Source organism: Nomascus leucogenys, chromosome 9 (assembly GCF_006542625.1).
Source record: "Nomascus leucogenys isolate Asia chromosome 9, Asia_NLE_v1, whole genome shotgun sequence".
NCBI classification, from domain to species: domain Eukaryota; kingdom Metazoa; phylum Chordata; class Mammalia; order Primates; family Hylobatidae; genus Nomascus; species Nomascus leucogenys.
Window position 1 is genome coordinate 31,415,115 of NC_044389.1, and position 12,226 is coordinate 31,427,340.

General features: G+C 41.9%; 1 protein-coding gene across 4 annotated transcripts in view; it reads right to left on the minus strand.

Annotated features, from left to right (window-relative positions):
• Positions 1-12,226, minus strand: part of RGL1 (ral guanine nucleotide dissociation stimulator like 1) — a 282,899-nt gene that overhangs the window by 15,990 nt on the left and 254,683 nt on the right. For all 4 annotated transcript variants that reach the window (XM_030818761.1, XM_030818759.1, XM_030818760.1 and 1 more), the window contains 4 exons: positions 10,168-10,200; positions 7,795-7,916; positions 5,354-5,443; positions 152-338 (listed from right to left, as the gene is read on the minus strand). In XM_030818761.1, coding sequence (XP_030674621.1) covers positions 152-338; positions 5,354-5,443; positions 7,795-7,916; positions 10,168-10,200 — 432 coding nt within the window. The remainder of the gene's footprint in view (positions 1-151; positions 339-5,353; positions 5,444-7,794; positions 7,917-10,167; positions 10,201-12,226) is intronic.

Genomic DNA, 12,226 nt, shown 5'->3' on the forward strand with positions numbered 1-12,226 from the left:
CCCAAACTGAACTCTTCTTTTGATGCTTGTTCAAAACGTGACTTTCAAAATACTACAGAGTGATCCACTTAAAAACAGACATTCCTCGCTGTGGTATGGCAGAGCATGTAGGTGCCTGCATTAGGAATTATGAGAAGGGTTGAGTATATACCTTTTTTTGAGGCTCATCAGGGGTGTCCATGGGGGTAATGGAGCCCTCCTCAGCCTCTGAGTGGTTCGACTCGCAGGATGACACGCTGACAGAGTCCATGCTTTCACCAGAGCTCCCGCTGGCAGTGGACTTGGGCTGCTCTTTGGTGGGAGTGGGACTGGTGATCATGTCAGACCCTAGAAACAGTCTGGAAAAAAACAGAATGCCAAGCATTTGGGCTGTTACAAATCTGGAATCCATGATTAGGCAAATATGTTGTGTTGATTAAGCCCTTGATGTTTTTTCAGTCTTGTGTGTTCTGTCATTATTATTTTAGGAGGACATTCGCTGTAAAGTTTCTAACAAATAGCAGTAAACATCTTGTCCCAAAAGAGTATTTCCAACTTCAAAGAACACATAGATTATTCAGTACTAATCTGAAGTCTTTCTAGGTCAATGGTCCTCTACATTTTAACAGTCTATGGACCACCTTGGCAGGATCAAGATACCATCACCATATCCCCATCACTTCCTACCATAAAATGATCTCCACGGGCAAAGAAAGGATGGCACTGCTTTGGGTAAGAAACCAAGGAGGAAGACTTCTATTTCCAACAATCTGTGAGCTACGATATCCTAAACGCTTCCTCTATAAAACAGCTAGATAAGAAATATTAAAAACTCTTTTTAGTTGAGCTTGCAAGATAGGAAGGGAAATCCCTACGGGCCTTAAGTGAAAAAGGAACTGAAAACCAGAAGCACGCGAGCTAGTTCTGCAGCTGCTCTGGTGGGGGAGTGGGAGGCCCCAATCTTGGCAAAATAGTGATGTGGGTTTTAATGCACACCCAGGGCCCAAAGATGAGGGTTTCTGTTTATGAAGGGTGAGGAGTTCGAACCAAAACTGTATACAGCCAGGACCCACAGAGGGCTATACCCTTAGTAAAAAGATAGGCCAGAAAAATATCTTTCTACTAGCACAGGAAGACAACAGGGAGCCTGTTCTCGCCTGAGCATGGAAAGAAGAAAAATGTCTCCTATGAAGTCATGTGTGAGCTGAGTCTGTGCCTCACTCCAATTTGCTATTTATGTGGTCTATGGGGTTAGAAACTCTCAACCAGTGACACCGCTGGTAAACTAGATTTTTTCTTAAAAAAAAAAAAAAAAGAAAAAGAAAATCTTGCTGGAGGGATATACCTTCAGCCCAGGCTTCAGAGAATCCCCTGATAAAGATAAACTCATGATACAAAATTACAAAATACACACAAGGAAATATTCCACTGAAAGACAGAGCCAACAGGCATAACAAAAAGCAGGCTTAGACTCCTGAGAACTTCAAATTTGAGAACTGTCAGAACAAAACTAATAATGTGCTTATTCATCCAACAAATATCTGCATGTCTACCATAAGCCAAGCTGCAAAATAAGTATGTTAGGAAATATTAAAGACATAAAAGAAGAAATTGAAAACTGGAGCTCAGAGCAAGACATTCTAATGAAGTTCAAGAAGATAATTTGAAAAACATTTCACCTCTAAGTGAAAAAGGTAGTGACTTAAACTAAAAACTCAGTGGAAGGATTAAATAACTTGAAGAAAAAAATCATGAACTAGATGACAGATCTGAAGAAAATCCTCAAGAATCATCATCAAAAGATAAAGACATAGAAAGAACAGTGAAAAGATATGGAGAAAGCAGTAAGAAAGCCCCACATACGTGTAGGAGGAGTTCCAGAAGACATGGAGAGGATGGAAGAAGGCCCATATCAGAAGAGATGGTGGCTGAGAGGATTCCAGAACTGGTGAACCATAGGAATCCTCCCATCCAAGAGCCATGTCCTGAATAGGGTAAGACTAAACTCCCACTTAAACTGGTATATCAAAGACAAAAGAAATTCTTAAAATCAACAGGGGGCCGGGCATAGTGGCTCTCAAAGTGCTTCCAGCACTTTGGGAGGCTGAGGCAGGCTGACTGCCTGAGCTCAGGAGTTCAAGACCACTCCAGGCAACATGGTGAAACCCCATCTCTACTAAAATACAAAAAAATTAGCCGGGTGTGGTGGCATGTGCCTGTAATCCCAGCTACTCAGGAGGCTGAAGCACAAGAATTGCTTGAATCCAGGAGGCGGAGGTTACAGTGAGCCGAGATCACCCCAGCCTAAGCGACAGAGCAAAACTCTTTTGAAAGAAAGAAAGAGAGAGAGAGAGAGAGGGAGAGAAAGGAAGGAAGGAAGGAAGGAAGGAAGGAAGGAAGGAAGGAAGGAAGGAAGGAAGGAAGGAAGGAAGGGAGGGAAAAACAACAGGAGTGGGAACATAAAACAGAGGAATAGTAATTAAGCAGATACCACACATCTCAAAAGCAACCACAGAAGTCAAAAGACACTGAATAATATCATCAAAGTGCTGAGTGAAAGTAACAGTCAGTCTTGAATTCTATACCCGTCTAATATAATTCTAAGAAGGAGGGCAAAATAAAGACTTTCTCAGACTAAGACTGAGAGGGTTTACCATTAACAGATTTACACCACAAGTAGTGGTAAAAGGAGAGTGGGAGTCAGATGTAAGAAGGAACAGCATGCAAGGCAACTAGCACATGGGCGGAACCTAAACAAGTACTGACTATAAAATAACAACAATAATAGAAACAATGAAGATGAACTTGATTTCTTATTAAATACTTTCGGAATTATATGCTTGAACTCCAAGAGCTCAAGCATATTTTTGCTCTGCCCCTTCTCTATCCCACTATCTCCAGCCCCATTTTCCATGTCTTCCTTTTATGACCCTCCAAGCATTACAGAGACTATAGGGGTGTAAGCTAAACTCTGATCACAGAAGCAAAAATAGTGCCCTTGTCTTACTGCTTCATAAATTACAAAGGTAGATCTTTGAAGGATGTCAACTAGTGGTCCTCCATCCATGATCTCAGAGTCTCTAAGGTTCTTCCATTTCTACAATTCAGTAAGGTCCTGCTTTGTCCTGCTTTGTGAAGATTCATTCTGGCTCAGTAGTAGGCATCTCTGACTTTCAAACTAGGCCTAAGCACCCAAAGTTTTCTCCAACCTCTTTGGATGATGAGCCATTAAATGCGGGAACAGCAAAAATGCATTTCCCAGATTTGTAAACATGCTAAGAAGATCATGAAATCTTTTGAAAAATAATGGTATGCAAACACCCTTGTACGTACAAGAAATAAGATGGGGGCATATGACCTGCTTTCATAATAGATGCCCAAACTCAACTGCAGATACCAAGGGTTATCCCAGCAAGATTTTACTAGTAAGAGACGTACTGAGTGCCTACTACACTTTGTGAAGGACATAGCACCCTCACAGTCCTGCCTTCTCTGGATTTCACAGTAAATGTTTTCATAGGACTGAACACTTGTCTGTGTCAGTGAAGAGAGAGGATCCAGGGTTATTAGAGCTCCCACCACAAAACATATAGATTCCAGGCTTGGAGAGGAGTACAGAGAAGCAGTAGCATAGAAATGAGGATGGGGAGAAGGCAGGAGGACAGAGGTAGCAGCAGGCAGGATTAGGCCTGCCTGCATTGAGAATTTTTGTTTTTTTCCTTAAGAACCTCTGACTGCCATAGTGGGTCCAGAAGCTCCCAATTCCTTCTGCTGCCTCAGTGAGCAGAGTGGACACCCAGGATCCGCTGCATGTCTGGACTCCTCTATCAGGGAGCTGATTCCCTGTGCACATGCCAGTCTTACCAGCTGACAAGGCTTGGTCAGGCCCCTCAGATTATCTCAGTAGTTCATTCCCCCATATGTGCAAAGATGAAAAGACAGCAAGATACTATGAAAAATTCTCCTCAAAAGCTGACTCCAAAAGCTCATAAATCTAGAGTTCAGCAGGGCCAGGACAGTCATCTGAACAAAGAGAGGGTGAGCAAAACATAGGATTATCTTCCAGATGCTTTCTACTAAAGCGCATGTTCCAACCCACCCACAATGCCTCATATCACCTGATGGCAGGTAGCAGCCTGCGTGGCCGCTGATGGTGGGAGACCTTGCTATCCACATCCAACAGAGGTCTTTATGTTACACCGGGGACATGGCAACACTCGAGATCATGTGCCATCCCTGCCTGTGTCTCAACGTGACTCACTGAGGTAGGTGGAGAGACAGTGCTGGGAAATATCAAATGCCCATAAAGACAGTCAGAATCCTGATCCCCCCAAATCCTCAAAAAGATATTAACTGATTCATTTCACTAAAAATAATGGTGGTTTTTCAGGCACATATTGAGAGCTAGGCACTGCATATATATAGTGTGTATATATATATATTTGTTGTTGTTCTTTTGTTTTGTTTTGTTTTGTTCTTAGAGACAGGGTCTCGCCCAGTCATCCAGGCTAGAGTGTAGTGGCACAATCATAGCTCACTGTAACATTGAACTCCTGGGCTCAGGCGACCCTCCCACCTCAGCCTCCCAAGTAGCTGGGACTACATGCATGCACCACCATGCCCAGCTAATACTTTAAGTGATATTTTTTTGTACAGACAGGATCTCACTACATTGTCCAGGCTGGTCTCAAACTCCTGGCCTCAGGCAATACAACTGCCAGCATGATAGACAAGGTTCCTGTTCTCAGGTTGCTTACATTCCACTGGAGGAAGCAGCTAGTATGAATGAGAATGAGGGGTGGACAGCAACATTAGAAAGGGTTCTGTCTTGGCATATAACATTTTTGCTAATATTTGAAGGAGCCAGCCATGAAGAAAGAGCATTTCAGGCCAGGCACAGCCAGTGCAAACGTCGTCAACACTGGTAAACAGAGGGCAATGCTGTAAGAGAGGGAAGGCTGCAGGTTAAGTCACGTAAGGCCTAGTAAACCAGGATACAGAGTTTGGGTTTTATTTTAAAATAAAAGCTATAGGGGTTTTTATACAGGAAGCAACATAATCTGGTGTACATTTTAAAAGACAACCTAGCTATTTAGTGGAGAATGAATGGTTGGGTAAGGGGCAGCCAGAAGACAGTGAAGATGTTACTGGAGTGATTCAGGCAGGAGAGGATGGTGATTCACAACAGAGAGGGGAGTGGAGAAGAATGGACTCAGCAAATGCTTTGAGTTCATGACAGAAGGATAATGGCTTAACAAATGAGCAGAGTGCTCTTCACTTTCACCCTGGCTCAGGGTCATCCTGTTGAATACATCTCCTCTCACGACTCTGATGGTACCCTCTTGGAGCCCCAGAACCCCCAGGGGACACTCACAGGCTGAGTCTCTTCACCATGCTCTTCCGAGGCTTGGGCGAGGTGGTGCTGGCGTCAGCAGCTGCTTCAATCTCACATGACAGGGCATAGCTGAGAAAAAGAAGGGGGCTCCATGAGGTCAAAGTTAGAGAATTGAAAAACAGACTTAAATTCACATGATGTCCTGGTTTTGTTTTAGAGAAGGCTCTAATTGTTCAAAGTAAAGACATATACAAACGTTGTCCTATCATAAACGTCAGGGGTACTGACTTCATGGCCCAATTTGACACATTTATCTTACGTGCTTCCTCCCTCACCTCCACTGGCATATGGATTGAGGCTATTTAGTTCTGCGTGTTTCAAATACAAGGATATATGCACTTTGGCAGCATCAAAAACTAACTCCATTCTGATCATTCTCATCGCACTGCTAGGCCAGTGGAAGAATCTTCCTTCCTCTACTACCTCCCCCTCCTATTTCTTCTCTACTACCTCCTTCCTACTATTTTGTATGTGTGTGTTTGTGCACATGCACATATGACTTAGTTTTTTTTTTTTTTTTTTTTTTTTTGAGACGGAGTCTCGTTCTGTCGCCTAGGCTGGAGTGCAGTGGCGCAATCTCGGCTCACTGCAAGCTCCGCCTCCCGGGTTCACGCCATTCTCCTGCCTCGGCCTCTCTGAGTAGCTAGGACTACAGGCGCCCGCCACCACGCCCGGCTAATTTTTTGTATTTTTAGTAGAGACGGGGTTTCACCGTGGTCTCGATCTCCTGACCTCGTGATCCGCCCGCCTCGGCCTCCCAAAGTGCTGGGATTACAAGCGTGAGCCACCGCGCCCGGCCGACTTAGTTTTATCTAAAGAAAATGAAGAGACTTTTGTAATCTATCTGATCTTCAATGAACAGACATAGGCAATTACATTACTGATAAAGACATATATATATATATTTATTTATTTATTTTAGTAGAGATGGGGTTTCACCATGTTGGCCAGGGTGGCCTACAAATATTTTTTTAATTTTTTAATTGCCAAAACATCCTAAATCAAAAATGCTCCAGATTCAGACCTCTATCTGCCAGGCAGATATAACTGACACAAGCACAAGAGGAATTTATATGTGATTCCAAGTGCCTTTTATGAAAGCTTGTAGCTGTAGACAGTAGATGTATTTCGTTACTGAGTAGGTGGGGAAGGGTGCCCGACATTATACAGCCATCTTCAGAGCTTAGGCTGTAGAGTCAGGCAGACCTGAGTTTGAATCCAAATGCCGTCATTAATTCATTCAAATACTTCTCTAAACCTCAATTTTTTTTTTTTTGTAAATACTTATTTTGCTGTCAATTTCACTCTCCCTTATGATAAACTTCCAGAGAAATCCCCTGGGCTAGGGCAGGGATGGGCCAACTTCTTCTGTAAAGGACCACATCGTATTTTAGGCTTGTGGGCCATATGGTCTCTGTTGCAACTACTCAGCTCTGCCTTTACAGCATGAAAGCAATCATAGATGAGATGTAAATGAACGGGCTGTGTTTCAATAAAACCTTATTTATGTAGATACTGAAATTTGAATTTCAAATAACTGTTTCGTGTCACAAAATATTCTTTTTTTGTCCCCCCCACCCCCCAATCATTTAAAAATGTAAAAACAGGCAGTGGCCCACATATGGCCTGCAGACCAATCTGCCAACGAGCGAGCAGGCTACAGGACGGGGACGTGCTGAGCAGTGGGCAGGGCACTCAAGTGAACGTGCCTTTCTATGCCCATCCCACTATTTTTAAACTATTCCTTGTGTCCCTGCCACACCTGAGTTATCACTGTTCCTCCAAATGCCAAGTATGTCAGGCCACCAAGCTTTTGCTTGTGTTCTCTCTCAGTCTGGAATGTTCTTTTCCAGTTCTTATGGCAAAATCTTGTTTCTCCTTTACAGCCCAGCCTAAATATTAATGCCTTTATATTTTCCTTATTTTCCCCGATTCTTCCCATAGTTTCTGTAGCAATGTAGTTACCCATCATATTTCAATGTCTCCTGAGTCTCTCACCCCCTCTAGGTTGAAAGCTTCCTGGAAAGGTACCATCAATTAACAGGAATGACACACACAGTGACAATGGTTGTGGTGATAACGCTGAGGACAAGCATTCTAACAAAGCATTCCCACATAAGATCTTAGTTACGCCTCACAAACAAACATTCTACAGATCAGCATCCTGAAGGCAGGGAAGAACAAATGACTTGTTCAAGGTTACAAAGATAAATAAGTGGCCAAGCGAGAGTCTGAAAGTACATCTTGATGCTATCAGCTCGCCTTTCCTGCCACACCATGCACCTTTGAAAACCAAGGACCTGGAACCTAGCAGCTGCTCACTAAATAGTTGTTGAATAAATGACCCAGCAAGGTATTAAATGCAGCATTTTTCTTGCCAACACTTCAGTTTTGCCCCGATGAACGACAGGTGAGCCCACCTCTCCTCCTCTGTCAGGAGCTGCTGCCTCTGGAACCACTGGATGAACTTTTGGTCTGGGGTCATGCAATAGCTGTTGCAGGCAGACTGTAAGAGCTTTATCTGGGCAATCACTTCAAATTCCTAAAGCAGACAGAATACCAAAAATTAAAAAAAAAAAAGACTGAATAATAAGGCCAACCAAATATAGAATCTTTTCAACACGAAAATACACCACATTAGGATAAAAGATGAAGAAAACCATCTAGGAGGATTCTGAAACACTGCTTCCTTAAAAATAAAGGAGCTGACTAACTCTTAAAAATTCTAACTAGAACTCTCCAAAGTCCTTGTATGCTTTAATTTTTAATCCTCTTTTCTCCTTGAGAAAGCAATTTGTATAAAACAAGCTACCAAAGCAACCCAAACTAGTCACTACGTTAAGTCACAGTGGCTTCCTTTTTCTCTTCTTCACTTTCATCCTTGGAATAGAAAAATGATTTTTAAGGTTTTAAGTACTTCATAAAATATATTAATTTATATTCATATTTCTTAAAAAAAAGAAAAGAAAAGAAATACTTTAAGTCAGGGAGCTCCCAAGATCCCCATCCCCATCTTCCTCAACCTTTACCCCTCAATAAATAAGTTTTGGTAGGGCTGAGTATCTAAACAGTCCTACATCTCATAAAATTGAATGTTTAGATTTCCTGAATCCTTGGGTTTTTACTATGCCACTAAATCATTTAACTAAGTCTTTTAAAACTCACAGAGAGGCAAGTACATAATTATGTTGAAAATTATTTATACTTCTTTGGATGTTTCAATAAAAAAATTTAAGTCAGCAATGGATATAAGCTTTAGGTTTAGGTTTTACAGTCAAACTTTCCAAAAGTTTAATATCCTAGTCTAAAAAGGAAAGAGATTACCAACCAGGGTTATTCTGAAGTTAAATGACAGACAGGGGAACTGAGGGGGCAATAACTGAATTTATTATCATTACAGGACATGACAGAAGTAACTCAAGAAGTGGCAGATTCTCCAAGTCTCAACTTGCCATCCAGTGACCTCGGCCCTTGGTCTCAGTATCCTCAAGGAATATTTACCATCATGCTAAAGAAAAAAGTATCATCTATAAGGGACAAAAAAATTTACATTTGTCCAGGTTAGTATCTTGTTCTGATGAGCCCAGCTTGGTTTAGCTCCTCTATGCCTTTTTGGTTTTAACTTCAATGTCATTTTCTCCTGGAAGTTTCTCTGGCCCTACAAGTTGGAGATAGGTACCCCACCTATATACTTCTCTAACACCCACTACTTCTGCTCACAAACCCTTTTCAGGTTGTATTATAACTGCCTATTTATTTGTCTACCTCTCTCCTGGATTGTGAACTTCATGAGGGCAGGGAGCTCTGTTCTTTCTCTGCTGTAATTCCCAAACCCCTCACATTAGGTAGACAGTCAATATTTGTGGAATGTGAAAGTACTGAAAAATAACGAGAGTACTACAGGGTGAAGTTATTATTTTGCTCACTCATTTTCCTTTGAGTCTTTTAAATATCTATTTAAATATATCATTTAAATATGAAAATCACAGAAAAATTTCAAGACTTTTATCTTGAATAGCACAGTTCAGAACTGTGCTATTCCACAGAAAGACTGAAATTGATGTTGAGCACACCTCCCTATGCTGACACGAAAGGAAAAGAATACCTACACCGAAGACGAAGACCATTTCCTTTCCTCTCTTGAGCAGACCCACGAGAGTTTACCATCTTTATTAACTCTTCTATGTCATTTACTCATCAGAAACCCCTTATCCTTAATAGGGCAAACCTGGTTTTTATTTTAATTGGCAAATTAAAAAATTGTTTGTATTTATGGTGTGCAACATGATGTTCTGAAACATGTGGAATGGCTAAATCAGGCTAACTAACATATGCATTGCTTCACATATTTATTTGTGATGAGAATACTTAAAGTTTACTCTTAGTAATCTTCAAGTATAAAATACATTGTAATTAATTATAGCGGCGAGCCTGCTATTGCTGAAGCTAATTGTAAAGGAGATAAGGAGTGGGCAGGGAAGAAATGTGGGCTTTGGGGCATCAGGACAGGATGAGAACCCTGGCTTTGCCACCAAGAGATTCTGGTCCAGTAATTTAATTTCTTGAGTCCTAGCTTCCTCACCTTTGAATTGAGGATGATAAAACCTACCTCATAAGGCAAGTGGGGGATAATGTATAGGAGCATGCCAAGCACAACGGTATATGATAAACGTTCAATAGGTGCTAACTCATTTTCTTCTGCCTCTACAAAAAAACTTAAGTCCCCATTTCTTTCATTTTTTTCATGCTCAGACAAAGGAAAACAGAAAATCACAGCCAACAACTCTACTTACCCTTCTCCTTTTCTCAAAGTTTATCAGTCCACCCTAAAAGAAATTTTAATAAAAAGAGTGACCAACCAAGCTACTTTAAAACACAGCCTTATGTTGTTGTAGGTCACATTGAAATAGATCAAGGGGATGATAAAGTCACAATTATCAATGATCCTATAATTATGACTACTGTGGAAGAAGAGACTCCTGTTTTGCTTTTTAAAAAATTATTATTTTAAGGCAGGATAGGCAGAAAGCCTTTTCTTGAAATGTCTGAAACCAACTAAAATAGTAATGATAAATAATTACAAATCAGGATCCAAAGACACTTGCAGAACCAGTAAAGATAAAAGCTTGAGTGATATTCCATTACACTTTTTTCCCTTCCCAAAAGCAACTAAAACAGATGGTCATTGACTCATACGGTTTATCAAAAGGGAAGTTATTTCTCCATAGCATCATGAAAAGTTAAGTTTCAATTCTTCATCCCCTCAGCTCCTATTCTCAGTAGGCTGAATTTAACTTCTAAATCTTTGGTTACTCCCCAGAATTCCCCAACACTGATGGGTGTTTCCTGAGATAAGCTGAGGAAGAGGATGTGAAGAGACATAGAAGTCAGGAAATACAAAATGAATAAATGTGTCCACAACACTGTGGCACATCCAAAGGTAGGTAGATCTATGCAAAGTAACTTCTACTTCTTCTAATTAAGATACAATAAAAGCAGGCTGGTTGCATATGATAACAAGGGGGTAGTATATACTGAAATATACAAGCAATCTTTCAATTTCATTTCAAATTTGAAATTTCTTCTTCACTTAATATTTTATTGCTGCTACTAACAAGTTGTTTATCTGAGTTTTCATGTATTTTCCCTTTCAGAGAAGATGGGGGATGAAGGGAGTAGGAGTAGAGAGAGGGGGAACAGAGAGAAAGAGGGAGAGGGGGACAGAGAGAGAGAGAGAGGTAGAGAGAGAGAAAAATACCCCACAGCAGGTAGCAATACAAAAAGAAAAGCATATTTGAAAAATCACAAATTTGACTAACTCTCTACCCTACCAAGTAGTCCTATTCAACATTAAAGTCTTGTGGTGTTTTTTGTTTGTTTGTTTGTTTGTTTTTGTTTGAGACCGAGTCTCACTCTGGCGCCTAGGCTGGAGTGCAATGACATGATCTCGGCTCACTGCAACCTCCGCCTCCCGAGTTCAAGTGACTCTCCTGCCTCAGCCTCCAGAGTAGTTGGGATTATAGGCGCCTGCCACCATGACCGGCTAATTTTTGTATTTTTATTTATTTATTCTTTTTCTTTTTTTTGAGATGGGGTCCTGCTCTGTTGCCCAGGCAGGAGTGCAGTTGCACAATCTCGGCTCACTGCAACCTCCACCTCTCGGGTTCAAGCAATTCTCCTGCCTCAACCTCCTGAGTAGCTGGGACTACAGGCATATGTCACCATGCCCAGCTGATTTTTGTGTTTTTAGTAGAGATGGGGTTTCACCATGTTGGCCAGGCTGGTCTCGAACTCCTGACCTCGTGATCTGCCCATCTCAGCCTCCCAAAGTGCTGGGATTACAGGCGTGAGCCACCGCGCCCAGCCTAATTTTTGTATTTTTAGTAGAGACGGGGTTTCACCATGTTGGCCAGGCTGGTCTTGAACTCCTGACCTCAGGTGATTTGCCTGCCTTGACCTCCCAAAGTGCTGGGATCACAGGCATGACCCATCGCACCCGGCCTTAAAGTCTTGTTCAAACCCAAACCCACTCCTTCATAAGCCCTATTCATCACAACTCCTCATAAGAGTTAATTGCGGGCCGGGTGCAGTGGCTCAACGCCTGTAATCCCAGCACTTTGGAAGGCCAAGGTGGGTGGATCACCTGTGGTCAGGAGTTCAAGACCAGCCTGGCTAATATGGTGAAACCCTGTTTCTACTAAAAATACAAAAAATTAGCCGGGCGTGGTGGTGCACGCCTGCAATCCCAGCTACTTGGGAGGCTGAGGCAGGAGAATTGCTTGAACCCGGGAGGCAGAGATTGCAGTGAGCCAAGATCGTGCCATTGCACTCCAGCTTGGACAACAAGAGCAA